This window comes from Lissotriton helveticus, chromosome 5_1 (assembly GCF_964261635.1).
Source record: "Lissotriton helveticus chromosome 5_1, aLisHel1.1, whole genome shotgun sequence".
Taxonomy (NCBI): domain Eukaryota; kingdom Metazoa; phylum Chordata; class Amphibia; order Caudata; family Salamandridae; genus Lissotriton; species Lissotriton helveticus.
The window spans coordinates 54,222,623-54,241,224 of NC_136065.1; the positions used below are offsets into that span (position 1 = coordinate 54,222,623).

The following is an 18,602-nucleotide window of genomic DNA, read 5'->3' on the forward strand; positions in this document are numbered from 1 at the left end:
CACTCTTATTATTACTCAGGAACTCAAAGAGACACGCTCTTATTATTACTCAGGAACTCAAAGAGATGCGCTCTTAATAATACTCAGGAACTCAAAGAGACGCACTTTTAATATTAGGAAGTCAAAGAGATGCACTCTTAATAATACTCAGGAACTCAAAGAGACGCGCTCCTAATATTACTCAGGAACTCAAAGATAACCGTTTTAATTTTTCTCAGGAACTCAAAGAGACGCGCTCTTAATAATACTCATGAACTCAAAGAGACACGCTCTTATTATTACTCAGGAACCCAAAGAGATACGCTCCTAATATTACTCAGGAACTCAAAGATAACCGTTTTAATATTTCTGAGGAACTCAAAGAGACGCGCTCTTAATAATACTCATGAACTCAAAGAGACGCACTCTTAATATTACTCAGGAATTCAAAGAGAAGCGATCTTAATTATACTCAGGAACTCAAAGAGACACGCTCTTATTATTACTCAGGAACTCAAAGAGATGCGCTCTTAATATTACTTAGGAACTTAAAGAGAGACGCTCTTAATAATACCCATGATCTCAAAGAGGTGCGCTATTAATAATACTCAGGAATTCAAAGAGACGCGCTCTTAGTATTACTCAAGAACTCAAAGAGACACGTTCTTATTATTACTCAGGAACTCAAAGAGACGCTCTTAATATTACTCAGGAAATCAAAGAGATGCTCTTAATATTACTTAGGAACTCAAAGAGGCACGCTCTTAGTGTTACTCAGGAACTCAAAGAGATGCGCTCTTAATAATACTCAGGAACTCAAAGAGACGCGCTGCTAGTATTACTCAGGAACTCAAAGAGATGCACTTTTAATATCAGGAAGTCAAAGAGATGCACTCTTAATAATACTCAAGAACTCAAAGATACGCGCTCCTAATATTACTCAGGAACTCAAAGATAACCATTTTAATATTTCTCAGGAACTCAAAGAGACGCGCTCTTAATAATACTCATGAACTCAAAGAGACGCACTCTTAATATTTCTCAAGAACTCAAAGAGACGCGCTCTTAATATTACTCACGAACTCAAAAATAACCGTTTTAATATTTCTCAGGAACTCAAAGAGACGCGCTCTTAATAATACTCATGAACTCAAAGAGACGCACTGTTAATATTTCTCAGGAACTCAAAGAGACACGCTCTTCTTATTACTCAGGAACTCAAAGAGATGCGCTCTTAATATTACTCAGGAACTCAAAGATAACCGTTTTAATATTTCTCAGGAACTCAAAGAGAGGCGCTCTTAATAATACTCATGAACTCAAAGAGACGCACTCTTAATATTACTCAGGAATTCAAAGAGAAGCGATCTTAATTATACTCAGGAACTCAAAGAGACACGCTCTTATTATTACTCAGGAACTCAAAGAGATGCGCTCTTAATATTACTTAGGAACTTAAAGAGAGACGCTCTTAATAATACCCATGATCTCAAAGAGGTGCGCTATTAATAATACTCAGGAATTCAAAGAGACGCGCTCTTAGTATTACTCAAGAACTCAAAGAGACACGTTCTTATTATTACTCAGGAACTCAAAGAGACGCTCTTAATATTACTCAGGAAATCAAAGAGATGCTCTTAATATTACTTAGGAACTCAAAGAGACACGCTCTTAGTGTTACTCAGGAACTCAAAGAGATGCGCTCTTAATAATACTCAGGAACTCAAAGAGACGCGCTGCTAGGATTACTCAGGAACTCAAAGAGATGCACTTTTAATATTAGGAAGTCAAAGAGATGCACTCTTAATAATACTCAAGAACTCAAAGATATGCGCTCCTAATATTACTCAGGAACTCAAAGATAACCATTTTAATATTTCTCAGGAACTCAAAGAGACGCGCTCTTAATAATACTCATGAACTCAAAGAGACGCACTCTTAATATTTCTCAAGAACTCAAAGAGACGCGCTCTTAATATTACTCAGGAACTCAAAGATAACCGTTTTAATATTTCTCAGGAACTCAAAGAGACGGGCTCTTAATAATACTCATGAACTCAAAGAGACGCACTGTTAATATTTCTCAGGAACTCAAAGAGACACACTCTTCTTATTACTCAGGAACTCAAAGAGATGCGCTCTTAATATTACTCAGGAACTCAAAGATAACCGTTTTAATATTTCTCAGGAACTCAAAGAGACGCGCTCTTAATAATACTCATGAACTCAAAGAGAAGCACTCTTAATATTACTCAGGAATTCAAAGAGAAGCGATCTTAATTATACTCAGGAACTCAAAGAGACACGCTCTTATTATTACTCAGGAACTCAAAGAGACACGCTCTTATTATTACTCAGGAACTCAAAGAGACGCGCTCTTAATAATACTCATGAACTCAAAGAGACGCACTCTTAATATTACTCAGGAATTCAAAGAGAAGCGATCTTAATTATACTCAGGAACTCAAAGAGACACGCTCTTATTATTACTCAGGAACTAAAAGAGATGCGCTCTTAATATTACTTAGGAACTTAAAGAGAGACGCTCTTAATAATACCCATAAACTCAAAGAGACGCGCTCTTAGTATTACTCAGGAACTCAGAGAGACACGCTCTTCATATTACTCAGGAACTTAGAGACCCACACTCTTAATATTACTCAGGTTATCAGTAATGACTTCAAGAGTCTTCTTCAATTCTAGTCATCATGGGGATAACTGACATCATTTTGATGTATACAATATCGAACCACATAAATATTGGAAAATAAATATAGTAGCAAAAATATCACCTTCCTAACCTTGCCTAATAAAACCACAAATATCGAGTTTTACTGATGTTGAAAACACAAATATCAGAAAGAAAATGTTTCTCACCTTTGAAAAAACATATATATGTCAAAAATACATATTTGATTAAAAAATAAATGTTACATCACCAAAATATTTATAATTCACTAGAATAAAATATATAACTAAATTCATAACAAAATAACTCCCAAAAATATTTTATAACTAAATTCATAACAAAATAACTCCCAAAAATATTTCCACTTACTACAAACATTTGTACAACAATCTAAGTATTAGGAAAACATATATTTAAATAAAATGTTATTTAAAACTATCAAACTATATATCAAACATTATAAATTAAACCTAAATTAGCATTTACCATTAAAGGACATAAATTATAACAAAAACTAAATTAACCAATAAAATCAAACTGTAAACAGCCACAACCAATAAATACAGAAAAACAACTAAATCAACAAAATAAAAGGCACACTCATTTTATCAACTAAATACTTCATAAATGACAAACCTGCAAAACGAAGAAACTCTGATGGGTTTTCTAACTAGGCAGACTCTTAAAGGAAAAATATACACATCATGACAATCACCTAACCAAGTAAGCAAAACATATATTTAAACTAAAACGTACTTGTTAATAAAATTACAAATGTAAAATATCAAATATTTAACAAAACACTCTCCGACTCCTATCTCTGTACATACATTTCCTAAAAGAAAACACTACAACTTCGACAAGTGATTACCTGCAGGAAAAAACACCAATCACAAACCAGCAAAGAGATATAACCCAGTAAGTAGACATAGATTATTAAAAAACATAAATTCACCCCAAAAGCACCTAGAAATAATCCTAACGGCCTCAGCCTCTGCAAGCTGATAATAAATAAACATTTTAAATGAAACTGACACTTTTTTCTTTCAGCAGAAAAGAAGGTACCTGCTCTACATTATAACACCCCAATGAAAAGCTGCAAAAAGAACACACATGTAAGAATAAACAGATAGAAGTTGTTGCATTATTTTATATGTAGATAATAAAATTATTAATTTTAAAACATTGCATTTACTAATATTATCACATTACTTTCAGAGTCAATCACAGAGTGAGCTAAATATGGACCGTCCCAGAAAGGAAAGCAGTCACATGGGCTACACCTGCAACCAAAAAAAGTGCAACGACAGAAAATGTGAATTGGAAACGTACGATATATTATTCCAATGCATGCTATGGGAGGGCCACACAAAAGGTGATGCTGTGATTCAACACAACCACTCCCAAAAATGTGACAGCAGCAGACAAAAGGGGGGGATTGAAGGATATAAGAGAGGCAAGCAAGAGCTCCCAGGATCCCACAACCAAAATCCTAAAACATATACTGCCTAAAGTCCCCGAGCACATCACAAGGCAACTACCACAATACCCACCTAAAACGTTGAATTGCACAAACTAAAAAGGTACAGGCGGTACTCTTCCTGTCCCTAGAAGACACCATGATATAGTAATACCTGAACTTTTAATAATGACACATAATGAGGAACCTTTCCTTTGACGTGAAAACCTAAACCACGATAAAGGATTCCTAATATGCTCCACAGCAAATACCCTACTAATTCTAAGCCACTGTCAAACCTGGATGATAGATGGGACCATCAAAATGTATCCCAAACCATTACCTCAGAAATACACCATACAGGGAGAGTATCAAAACACCAAATTCCCTTTTATATAGGCCCTACTACAAAATAAACAAAGCATCACTTACTTCGAGCTCTGAAACCACATTAAACATAAAACAGATAACTACCCACCACAGGCAGGCAGTACCTGCGTGTCTCCTTGTTGGATAACTGGATCGTCTCTTGGGAACAAGGCCTCGGCTCCAAGACAAACAGGATAAAGGCCGAAATTAAATCCTGGGAGGGGCTGCCACTCTCCCTCTAAGGGCGCTCGGCTATCTTTAAGATGGTGTCCCGTCCTCGCTATTATACCAACTACAAACTCACCCATACCCTGTCCCCTTATCGTGGTTCAGACAGATTAATGCAATGCTGGGCCAGTTCCTGTGGGCATCAAGAGTGGCGCTATGTACTTACTTTCAATTAATCTTTTGCGGGGGCATCGCAGCAGCAGATGTCCAATCCTATCACACGGCTGCACATCTGTTGGTGCTTAATGATTGGTGGTATGGACACAGGGACACCCAGCATATGCGGTTGAGTGATGGCTCCTGGGGGCCCCACCATATACACGTACCTATATGGTAGGTCAGATGTTCAGGCTCTTCCTTCGGCTACGAGGATGGTGATCTTAACGTGGCACCAATCTCTATGCAGAATGGGCTGCCCTAAACGAGAGACCCCCTGTGGCGCAATAGGCTTTTCCCTCAGTTGACAGAACCCCAGGGTTCCCGTTGGTGGAACCCGATTGGTACATCATCCTAAGGAGATGTCATGCATGGCCGCACTATTACATCCTTCCAGGAACTTCCATCTGAACGCTCAATGCCCAGAAGAGAAATTTGCAAATACCTCCAGTTTCGGCGCACCATCATGCTGTACATTACCAACCTCGAGGCCCTCCCCAAGTTCAACCCATTCAATCAATCAATCAGTAAGGGGATATTAAAGCTCAGCTTCTCACCCGCAAGGGTCTCGAGGAGCTGGGGGGTAGCTCCATTGAGTGCTGGGGTCGTCGGAAGAGTCAGGTCTTGAGGTCCTTCCTGAACTGGAGCAGTGTGGGCGTTTGCCGGAGGGGGAGGGGTAGGTCGTTCCAAGCCTTGGCTGTGAAGTAGGAGAAGGAATTTCCTCCTTCCCATTGGAAGGCAAACTCTTGATGGATGACTTAGGGGATCACAACATTCCAAAGATATATCAATCCATCGTAACCGACAGTGCTACCACTATAGAGGCTCTTAGGACGGCCTGGCGAGCAAATGGAGGCCCCCCTGGACAATGACGATTGGACTGAGGCCTTGGAATCCACACGAGGGGCGGCCATCTCATCGCGCTTGATACAATTCAAGTACCTACATAGGGCCTATTATACCCGATATAAGCTCTGGCGGGCGTGCTTGGTAGCTTCCCCTCTAAGTCTTCGCAGCAGTAACACAGAGGGTACCTTCCTACACACTGTTCAGTCCTTCCCCACCCTGGATAGGTTTAGGACGGTGATGGTCGCATGCTTGGCTGTGAACCTGGGTGGGAGATCCCCAATTCACCTAGGTTGACCCTGCTACACAATACGGTCGGAATCAGGAGCAATAATACAAATGGCCTTTATTATTTTTAGAACTTACGCTCGCCAAACATGATAAAGCCTGATTATGGATAGCGGATAGTGTGCCCTTATTGGGAGTTTGGATGAAGGGGTTGGGTTTTTGCAAGGCTCTGGAAATACCAGTATTTCACGCCTGGGGATGCCCCCGGAAACACTCCTAAATCTGGCAGCGGTGGGTGGATTACAAGGGTTTGAAACTGGAGCGTCAGCGGGCGATTTCCAGCTCAAAAGATACTGAAATTAGACCATATGGTCAGGCTACACGACATGATGTATACGTTTATAAGTGGATGCGGATAGGGCTGCCGGGAGGAGGGTGTATCCATAGACAGGTTTATAGTATATTGTATTATGTTTTAAATCTCAGACAAAAGGCCATGGTGAAGTCTGCATATGTAATGGTCTTAACATGTGGCCCCTGGGGCCAGCTGTGGCAAGAAAATTCAGTAAAGATTGTTGTGAAAAAAAAACAGATGACTACTACCCACCAAATATTATCATAGAATCAATCAATCAGGCATTTGTTGAGCACGACTACTAACCCATAAGGGTCTCGAGGCGCTGGAGTGGGGGGGGGGGGGGGGGGGGTGATGCAGGTTCCAGTCCATCAAGGAGGGGTTCTGTTGACGAGCCAGGTTCTGAGTTGTTTGCGGAGATGGGGAGCGATGTTGTCTGTCTGAGGTGGAGTGGAAGGTTGTTCCAGGCTCTGGCCACGAGGAAGGAGAAGGAGCGGCCTCCTGATCTGGTCTTTCTGGTGCGGGGGACACTGCGTAGGACAGCTAGGCTGATCGAAGGGTCCTTTGGGGTGCGTGGAATTCGAGTCGGCTGTTCAGGTATGCTGGTCCGGTGCCGTGGAGGGCCTTGTGTGCGTGGTGTAGCATCTTGAAGGTGACTCTAGCCTCGATGGGGAGCCAGTGGAGTGAGCGCAGGTGCTGGGAGATGTGGCAGTGTCTTGGCAGGTTGAGGACCAGTCTTGTGGCGGCGTTCTGGATGTTATGTAGCTTGCAGGTGAGGTTTTTGTTTATTCCGACGTAGAGCGCGTTGCCGTAGTCGAGTCTGCTGGTGACCAGGGCGTGAGTGACGGTCTTTCTGTGTTCGAGGGGGACGGAATTTAAACAAGCCATGATTCGGACCATTTTAAAACTTTACCCCCTACGGCCATACAAGTCTGTTACTACCACTTCAACCAAAGCATATGGAGAAATCTCCAACAATTTGCACTAAGTGCAGTTTGTCTTTGAAATAGAAGCAAATGACGGCACCAGCCTATGCCCCTGTCACAGAGGTAGCCAACCACTTCAATTTACTATTAAAACCCAAGACAAGCTAAACCCCCTAATGGATTATTTCGAAGACACTGTGGTTGGCAGACGGCATCGCTCCGGACACAGACCCCAACCCAAATTACAAATACCATGGTGGAAAATCTATGACAGCACCCTGGCACAGGAAGACAACAAATGAAAGTAGTGGAAGGACGGCACAATGCCTTCCAATCCACACTAGGCAGGACCCAACCTACACTATAAATGTAGAGGAGCATTACAAAAAGAGCAACATGACTAGCAACTGAATGGAGAAATCTGTATCCCTAATTGCACCCAAGCTTACCACAAACCAAAACAACATTATTAAATGGTGCAATTTAAAGTCAAACTTTTCATAAACAACAAAGGAATAGATTACTTATAAATAATATCCAAAAGCATATTATATTAGAAAGTCTATCCTACAGAACTCCTAAAAACATATAGCATCATCTTAACCAACATTACACATTATTTTTCTATAAATATTACACATAATATTTTTTTTATCAAAACCCCTTCACTGAAAATTTCAAAGCAGTGGAAGAAAGAGCGACAGGGTCTCAAAATACATGGTGAATGGGCCAAGCGCCCAATTTAGAGCCAGTCGGGATTATACAAATATAGTGGCCAAGTAACATAGTAGGAGATCTTCCATTGGGCGACAAGAGGTGCTCCATCGCCATTACCATACCACAGGTGAGTAAACCATTCAGCCCTAGCGGGGGCTGTCTTTTTCCATGCCAATGTTCAAGTTGCCATGCCTCTAGAAGCATGCAGCTAATAAGTTTACATTCAGCAGGGGTCATCACCTCTAAGGCCGAAGGTCGGATGCCAAGGATAACTGTGATGTCAGAGAGAGGGAGCGGATACTCCACAGTGGCTTTGGTGTGGCCCAGGACGTCCGGGTAAGTAGTGATAAGGCTGCACAACCACAATATATGGCAAAAATCTCCAGCTGCCAGCTTGCATCTCCCGCAAAGGAGGGAGGTGTTGGAGTACATGGTGGAGAGGTGGGTCAGTGTATAATAACATTGAAATATAAGTGTGTACGCTGTTTCCCTAAGAGATATCCTACAATATTTTTTGGTATGTCCCACCACAATGTCTCACACCGTTTGGGTGAAATGTCTACCTGGCTAGTGGACTGCAGGCAGATTGGTAGGTGTGAGTGTGAGAAGAGGTGGAGTGTTGGAGCATGTGTAATGAGCTCGATATAAGGCCCCGAGAGCTGTCATATGCCCATACCAGTTTCTCAAAAGGAGTGTATTGTTGGATAGCGTCGGAGATGAAGACTGCAAGCAGTGATTCTGATCCACGCAGGGAGCTAAGGCTACATCGAAGAACCGAGTTATGATGCAGGGGCTGTGTCATCGTTGAGCCGGAAGTTCATCAAGGCGATGTCATCGATCAGCTAATGCATCAGCATCGAAGAGCAATGCGTCAGTTCTGAACAGCTCAAAGTCGTCATTGCGTCGATTTTGAAGATTTATATAGCACAATTCAACTTTCAAGGGCACAGGACTGGATTAGCACCACTTGGCAGGGCAGTACTCACAGAGGGCAGAGTCCAGGTGCTGCTACAGGGTTGAAGGAAATCTTTGATAGCCCTGAGACTGCAGAACAGAGGGCATGCAAGCAAATGAAATGAAATCCAACATTTGTAAAGCGTGAACAATTAGGCGCTGAGGGCCGTCAGGAAGATTAAGCAAGCTATTGCTCAGAGTCACATGGTGCTGGGCTAACCTGCTGCCGCTCGTGAAGCAGACGCAGAGAGAAGTGTTCGTTGCATTGCCCTCGCTACTGGAGTAGCATCTATCCTGTGCTGCAGCTGCTGTTCTTATTTTTAAATTCACCAAGGACTTTTTTACTTGTGTGGCCGCAGAGGAGGGAGAGGCGCCGGCCCCGGGACTGCGAGGACCAGCATTCTACATCTACAGCTGGTCCTCTTCCCGCGTGAGCCGCGCCCCCTCCCAGTGCCACGCCCAGTCAAGTCCGGATAACTTCTCGCGGCCCCCGCTTCGCGGGAGCCGCTCGTGAAGCAGACGCAGAGAGAAGTGTTCGTTGCATTGCCCTCGCTACTGGAGTAGCATCTATCCTGTGCTGCAGCTGCTGTTCTTATTTTTAAATTCACCAAGGACTTTTTTACTCGTGTGGCCGCAGAGGAGGGAGAGGCGCCGGCCCCGGGACTGCGAGGACCAGCATTCTACATCTACAGCTGGTCCTCTTCCCGCGTGAGCCGCGCCCCCTCCCAGTGCCACGCCCAGTCAAGTCCGGATAACTTCTCGCGGCCCCCGCTTCGCGGGTGCCGGTCGTGAAGCAGACGCAGAGAGAAGTGTTCGTTGCATTGCCCTCGCTACTGGAGTAGCATCTATCCTGTGCTGCAGCTGCTGTTCTTATTTTTAAATTCACCAAGGACTTTTTTACTTGTGTGGCCGCAGAGGAGGGAGAGGCGCCGGCCCCGGGACTGCGAGGACCACCATTCCACATCTACAGCTGGTCTTCTTCCCGCGTGAGCCGCGCCCCCTCCCAGTGCCACGCCCAGTCAAGTCCGGATAACTTCTCGTGGCCCCCGCTTCGCGGGTGCCGCTCGTGAAGCAGACGCAGAGAGAAGTGTTCGTTGCATTGCCCTCGCTACTGGAGTAGCATCTATCCTGTGCTGCAGCTGCTGTTCTTATTTTTAAATTCACCAAGGACTTTTTTACTTGTGTGGCCGCAGAGGAGGGAGAGGCGCCGGCCTCGGGACTGCGAGGACCAGCATTCCACATCAACAGCTGGTCCTCTTCCCGCGTGAGCCGCGCCCCCTACCAGTGCCACGCCCTTACTACCCGCAACACTATTTAACTCCGACCTGCAACGCGCATCGCGGGACGCGCGCGGGTCGGAGCACGGGGCGAAGCCCGGGCAAAGGGCGGGCCGTCCAAGGCCGTCCAAGGTCGCACAAGGACGGGGCGGGCCACCCCATTTCCATTTTTTATTTGATTTCATATTTGTATCTAGCAATTGGACTACAATGTTTTTGCCATAGAGTTTTTATTATTAGGAGAAACTAGCTAAAACGTGGAATGGTATCCTTTAAGTACCAGCCTGCTGACCATCTATACTGCTAAACTCTTCATCTAACTGCATAACGGTAACTATTAACAAAATTCTTTTTCATCTGACTGAGATAATTTTTTATGGCATATAAAAAACTAAGATCTCGTACCATTTTTATGAAGAGAATGGGTACTGAAGAAGCTGTAAGAAAATGTTCCGTAAAAGCAGTAAAACAAGGTCAGTTGACTGGAACCCCTGCTATCAGCAATTATTTCTTAGCTCTATCTCCTAAAAATCTATCTTGTTCATCTGCTCGAGAATTGCCTGTAACATCGGAAAAAACTCCATCTAAAGAGGCTTTTGACTTGTCTTCTTTGGATGCACAGACTATCTCAACTGCAAGTGATCTAGGTTCTCATTCTAAACCTCAGATTTTACGCTCCAGACAGGAGTCTCAAACATCTATTCTCGATTCTTCAAAACTAAACACTATCACACCAACAAAACAAATAAATCACCTCTCAGACATCGAGGATTTCTGTCCAAACGGTATAAAGCCGATGGAAAATATTTCTGAGATACTACCAAATCCAGATAATTTACAAACTGAATCTCAAGAACAACACTTTGATTTTAAAATTGATCTGGATACATCACTGGATACATTTCTTCCAAATAATATGAATTCTACTAATACGGTGACACCCATCTCAAAGGCTCTATATACTTTACAGGTAATACTTGAATCTGCCCTCTCTTTTTTAGGTAACATTTTAGAAAATTCGGATCAAACTTTGGATGTTCAAATTGGCATTCTGAAATTTTTGGTAGAAGAAAAGAGGAAAAAAGAACATATGGAATTAACAAATAGCACACAGACTCAGGAGGAAAGAAAGGAGGTCCTTAAATCCTCTCTTTCAACTAAAATTTCCACTCCTGATTCTCAAAATAAATGTGACAATAGTACTCAAACATCTGACCAGGAACCAGTACATCAATTTAACACTAAAACCAAGAAGAACACCAAGGAGGTCCGAATATATTCCTTAAAGAAATTATTTAGAGAGGAGCCTTCATCGACAATTAAAGAGTATCCGATCGTTTCAGCGGTAAAGAATACCAATATGATAAAAGACACTGATGAAGGAGATGAAAAAACTACTCTCGTTCCTGTATTAGACGAAGCTGGAGAAGAAAAGTCCTCCCAAATGAAATGCAACAAAGGATCAAAAGGAAAAATCAAAAATAGGAAACCACTAAGAAGAATTAATAAAAAGAAATCGAGAAAGATCAGATTCAAAAATGCAACCATTGACCACAATAATGAGGAAGGTCATTTTGACAAAGTAGCAACCAAACAATCTTCGGTAGCGGAACTAAATGAAATAAAAAACAAACTACCCATAAAACAACTGAATCACAAAGCTCCTGAATACATACCTTCCAGAACAAAAAGTAGCGCTGAACAAACAAATAAAGAAAGTGGGACTGATAAGATGCTATCCCTTGGTGGTGACCAATCTATGACCAATCATCTACAGTTTGAAGAACTTTTCCCAACTGATGATCTACCATTAAATCGAGGAAGGATAATCAACTTGCTGCAGCAAATCTATATGCTACAATCCATCACTAGTAAAGAAATAGATTTAGTAACATTCCCTATAAAAGAAAATCGAAAAATTGCGAAAGTAGCCTTTTGGTCATCTGTTGTTCCTGGGATCATCGTAAGGGAAAAAGAAATATTACATAAATATGGCTATGATGTCATAGAAATATTTCCTTCAAAGAATTATACAACTAAATCGATTGGCCCCCAAAATATTGTCATGAATACCTCAACAAATAACTGGTATACAACCATCTCTGATCATGCTGATTTGGAGCAAATCAGCTCTAGGAAGGATATTTTGAAAATTCAGGTAAACAACGGTCAAAGGAATGTATGGAGCCAATTTCATGAAGAAAAAGAGGTCAGAAAAACAACAGAATCTTGGGCTTGGGTATCCGAGGCCTTAAACAGCAACAAACAAGTACATCGATCGCATTGCACTGTTTAACAGCAGTTTAAAGATTACCTCGTGGAACCTAGCCGGAAAAACCACCAATAAATTGAACATAGCACTAAAAAATAACCCTGATATCCTTGCCATGCAGGAAACATGGGCTATAAAACAATTCAAACAGAAGGGTTACTATGTTTATGATATCCCGGCTATAGCAACAAGCAGAGGTCATGCTAAGGGTGGTCTGGCTATTCTCTTAAGCGAGGAACATCAATGGTCTCAAGAAATAATCAACTCTAAATCTGACAATTTTCAGTGCATCAAGGTTATACTAAAAACAAATGCTTCTGACCAAAAAAAGGCCCTTCTGTTTTTTAACATGTATATTCCTCCAGGCACCACTCAGGATGCCATTTTTGCAGAAACTATTGATTCAATGTCTAAGATAATTGAAGAGCGAGCAAACACTCCGTTTTTGATCGTGGGTGATGTGAATGGGAAAATTTCTAATGCTGAAATTGGCAAATGGGCAAAAACATATGAAGACGAAACAATAGATTTACCTACTCCGATATTTCCTAAAGGAAAAGTCTCCGACAAAAGAGGGAAAATGTTATTAGCGTCACTCCCAAGCATAAATGGGTCAATTTTGAATGGTTACGTAGAGGGTGATAGACCGGCATCTTATACAAGGCGTGGAAATGGATCCCTTTCAATCATCGATTATTTAATATGCAGCATAGATATAGCGGACACATTTCATCACTTGAAAGTTAATTTTACAGAAGACAGCGACCATGCGCTTCTATGTCTAAACACTGGATGGTCGCTAAAATCTTCCCCGCTGAATCCAACTATGCACCTAAATGGGAATATTGAAATTAATAATAAGCAGAGGCGAATCTTTTGGAATTCTGGGACCCTAGAGTATATAAATGTAAAGATTCTACAAAATAATATTTTAACTAAAACACATTCGGAAGACCAAATTATAAATTTCGAATGTATCATGACAAATCTTAAAAGAACTCTGCTTAACAGGGAAAAACCACGTAAAAATAAAACCTACAAAACCTCCAATGAAAATGAAAACAGGAGGAAACTGAACAAACTTATACGAGGGCAATTTTTTAATTATTCACCTGCAATACAGCAAGAAATAAATAAATTAAAAAACCAACACAGAAGAGATAAGAATAGTAAAAAAAGAAGGCTACAGGACAAAAATTGGGTGGACATTCACGAGGCAGCAAAACAATATAACCAAAAAAAATATTGTCTTTGATAGCCAAAATAACTGGGACTAAAAAGAAATTATATGCCATACCAGTACCACCCCAGGAATGGGAAGTCTATCTGACTGACCTTTACAAAGCAAACTCAACTGAAGTCGATAGTAATGCTGTTGAAACCCTCTTGGAAAATAAACTTACATCAATGGAAAAAAGTACAGCATTCTCTATTGAAACACACATTAGAAAAGCCAGAAATACATCTGCGTCAGGCCCTGATCTGATACCGATCAAAGTTCTGCAGTCAAATCCTAAGGAATGGAGTCAGATGTTAACATCACTGTTTAATTTTATTTTTTGTACCAGGAGAATACCAAAATCATGGCAGGGAAGTACTATAATCCCCATACACAAAAAAGGGAATCAAAACGTTGCTAGTAATTACCGCCAAATTGCACTAATGGACGCTACAGGCAAAATCTTCGCTGCGGAGGTACTGGATAGATTAAAAGACTGGTGCTTCTCGCAGGGAATAATACCGATGTATCAAGCCGGTTTTCGTCCCAATCACTCAGTAACAGATAACATCTCAATTCTTCAGACTATTCTTGACAAATACATTGGGCGGAAATCACAACCAGTGTATGCTGCATTTATAGACTATTCCACCGCGTTTGATCGCGTTGATAGGCCAACCTTATGGAAAAAATTGAGAAAACTGGGGATCTCTGAAAACTTATTGCAACTCATAATCAAGTTACATACGAACACCTGGTCCCAGGTACAAATGGGAAGTGAAAAAGGTCTGACGAAACCAATTAATACTTTGAATGGTCTCAAGCAAGGATGCCTTCTTGCACCGATTTTATTTTCACTATACCTGAGCGATTTACCATCTCACCTGCAACAATGCACTAGCCTGCCCCCAAAGGTTGCTTCTCAGAGCATACATGCGTTGTTATATGCAGATGACATAGTTATGTTAGACCTCACACCTTTTGGCCTCCAAAATTTATTGGATTCCTTAAACGTTTATTCGAAGGATCATTTTTTAATTCCTAACTTAACGAAAACAAAAGTGGTAGCGTTCTCTGGCCGGAAAAAAAGTGCTAAATATTGCTGGAACCTTAATGGGATAAAAGTAGAGGAAGTAGACGAATATACTTACCTTGGGAGGATTTTTACAAAGAATTTACAAAATGCTAAACAAATAAACAATCTAAAGAAAAAATCTGAGCTCCATGCCGGGGCACTCTCTAGATTGTATACTGCCACAGGGAATAGGCATTTCTCCTCATTGCTTAAAGTGTACAAAGTAAAAATACCCTCGGTTCTGTCTTATGCAACTGAACACCTACCAACAAAACAATGGTCTTTCATGGATATAACCGAAGGAAAGATCTTGAAAAGAATACTAAAGGTTTCTACATCAACATCTGTACAGGCCCTCAGACTGGAATTTGCATTAACAAGCTCGTATGCCACAGCCGTGGCAAATGTCATCCGATGGGCCTACAACATCTTGCATGCAAAGGAAGGAACATTGAGATTCTTGTTAAAGTCTGAGATATTTAAAACAGATTCTCGACAACTTAACTTTTCCAAGAATATGTCTGAAGCATTTAAAATAGCGAACCTTACTAAAGATATTCTGTTATCCTGGACAAAATCCCAGTTAAAACTTTTTTTGAAATGCTTTACTCCAAGATTAAGTTACGATCTCGATTTTATGCATTGTAGTAAGTTATCTACATATAAAATTTTCATAGAGTCACTGGAATATAAGCAATTACGGCCATATCTGGGGCTTTGCCTTACACACGGAGCAAGAAGGTCTATAACTATGTTGCGCTTAGGTATCCTACCTGTTTCCGACTTTACATTTAAATGGTCACCAGGAGACTCCCCTATTTGTAAACTCTGTCTAGGTGGTGATCAAGACATTGTGCATATTTTATTTGTTTGCCCTCATGCAAGTGTAGTTCAAGCGCGGATAAGATATCTTGAGCCGATATACCAGAAATGCAATATTACTACAGTAAACAGCCTAGTATTATTATGTAAACAACCGACAGACGAATGGGTTTGTTATAATTTCTACAAATTTTTAAAATCTTTTTTAATACTGTATTGATGTGTATGCTTATTTTTGTAAACTGTTTTTAAATTTGTGGTCCTCAGTTGAGTACCAAAGCAAATAAAATATTTTTGACTTGACTTGACTTGACTTGACTTGCTGCCAGGAATTGAACCGTGAGCTCCAGTGGTCCGGAGTCAGGCGCCCTGGCCGCTGCCCCACACCTCTTTCCCAAGCAAGCCCTTGGAATCACTTTAGTTTCCAGTAACATGGGACTAGCCCTTCTCCTTAGCAGGGTAGACATCAGCAGGCAGCAGGGCAGCACAGCAAAGGAGAAAAGCAGTTTTTCCAGAGCAGCAGTCAAGTAGAATGGCAATACTTGTAGCACAACAGTCTTTACTACTGGCCTAGTTCTTCACAAGTACAGTAGTGTACTTTTTGGTTGGGTCAGAGGCCGGCCCAGTACTTATACCCAGTTGTGCCCTTGAAGTGAGGGTGGCTTCAAAGCAGGCCGTTGAAGAGCACTGGTCCCCCTTTCTTCCCAGCTCTGGAGCCAGGGGATAATCAGCCCCTTGTGTGGCAAACATGACATTTCCTATTCAGATGTAAGTGTCAGCTCTTCTCCTCTCTTCCTGTCCAGGAACAGGTATCAGAATGATATACAATAAGTGCAAATAAGTCATCTGTCAAACCCATCCTTCCTCTGTTTGTGCCTGCCAGGAGGGAATGCCCAAAGTGTAGCTGTCACCCTCCCAAGACATGTATTGGAGAAAGGCTGCAAGGTACACCGAGCAGTAAGAGCAGAGCCATGTCCACTTTCTAATAGTGGCATCTCTAAGATAGTAATGTTAAATCCAACGTTACCAATAAAGAGGATTTATCATTACCATTACAAATATATGAAACATGAGTCAGTTACTCCTTTCTAACCAGGAATTACACGTTAAATGGGTATTAAGGAATTCCCAATGCTATCCTATGAGAGGAGTAGGTCTCACAGTAGTGAAAAATGAATTTGGGTGTTTGTCCCTACCAGGACATGTGAAACTTAGAAGTGCATGTCCTGCCTTTTACTTACAAAGTACACTACCCTTAGGACTAACTAGGGCCTACGTTTGGGGTGGCTTATATGTAAGAAAATGGGAGTTTAATGCTTGGCAAGTGGTTTTAAATGTCAAGTTGAAGCGTCAGTAAACTGCACACACAGGTCTTGCAGTTGCAGGCCTGAGACAGGTTTGAATGGCTACTTGTGTGGGTGGTATTACCAGTGCTGCAGACCCACTTGTAACATTTAGGTTACAGGCCCTTGGGGACATGGTATACCACTTTACAAGAGACTTACAAGTATATTAAATATGTTGATTCGGTATTCGTCAATGTTACCATGTTTTAGGGAGAAACACATGCACTTAGTACTGGTCAGCAGTTGTAAAGTGCCCCAAGTCCAATTGGCAACAAAAAAGGTCAGCAAAATAGGAGGAAGAAGGCAACATTTTTAGGGTGATTCTTCAGAGAGGATCAGTTTCTATCAAGAAGCAACTACATTTTAGTAGAAAGAGTGAGATGCACAGAGCAGCAGAGAATATTTGAATGAATTCTTGTCATCCTACCTGTACCTTGTGTCACTGAGACGTTGATCACCTTCGTGTCCAACACATATGAGGACTGTATTGATACCACATAACTCCCGGCATCTTCCAGCCCTACTTCTTGGATCAGCAGGGAGGCGTTACCAAAGAGCACCACCCGATGGCTGTATTCAGGCTCCTCGCTTTCCACCTGGCCACCACACACAGGTTCTCTGGCCTCTCCCTCCCAGGAACACTTGCTATTCCTGGTTGTCACAATATGGCGATTGTTCCTCAACACCGACCATCTGATTTCAACCCGTTCCTGCGGCTGACTGAAGTGGTACGAGACAGGCAGAAGGACAGACTGGTTGACTGTGGCAAATACTAGGTTCTGGTGGACGATGATGGAGAGGTTAGAGGAGACACCTGCACATAAGATATGAGAGAGGGTGCAATGTTGATGTTGGATTCTTGATAAATATGAGTTGATATCTCTATATACAACAACAGAATGCAGAAGAGATCGATGTTAACCACAAAGCATGTTCACTGAAATCATTCAGAATAACGCAGTACTCTGCAGAACAAAGTTATTCCATTGGATGGAGACCACCGGTCTGCTGTGACTGAAGGTGCCAGACAAACACGTTACCTACCTTCAGTATCACTCTTTCTGGTGGATACTCTAATTGCAGATTCCTCACCTTAAGACTGTCCCAAGCTGCTTGACTGGCTCTGGAGAATTACAACTAATAACCCCAACGTGCCCTACCCCACCCCTGCCCGCCACAACCTCCATTTGTCCACTTTTTCCTTGAGGTAATTGTCCTGTTAGGCATCTATTCCAGTTAGTGCCATCTGGGCACCTTCGCTATTGTGCAAATTCAGTTCTTGCATGACTCGGTTAAGGTGAGCGGAGTGTGATAGTAATGGTCTAGGTTGGTATCATACGACATACACGACCCACGCAGTCTTCTAGGACGCTGATAGTCCTTAAAGTCTTTCCCAAGGTAGTCTACGAAGAACCCCCATTGTTTCAGGATGTCCTTTTCAGTGCTGTGGGCTGGTTCCTAGGTTAGACATTTTCTGTATCTGCAATATGCAAAGGCCACCAATGTATTACCAAACACATCTTCCTGGTCTTAATTGTGGCTGAAATCCAGAGTGAAAATATAGTTCGTTTTACAGAGAACTGCATGTGTGACATAAGTCTGCCTCTCCTATGATACAAGGGGTATATTCCCTCTGATGGGCTACCTAGGATAATGACATTCAGGCATTCTGGGTAATAGGATCC

General features: G+C 41.8%; 1 protein-coding gene across 1 annotated transcript in view; it reads right to left on the reverse strand.

The window, feature by feature from the left end:
* The window catches only part of LOC144752945 (pregnancy-specific glycoprotein 22-like), a 230,167-nt gene that overhangs the window by 63,095 nt on the left and 148,470 nt on the right, over window positions 1-18,602 (reverse strand). The window contains exon 5 of the mRNA XM_078640756.1: window positions 17,345-17,731. Coding sequence (XP_078496882.1) covers window positions 17,345-17,731 — 387 coding nt within the window. The remainder of the gene's footprint in view (window positions 1-17,344; window positions 17,732-18,602) is intronic.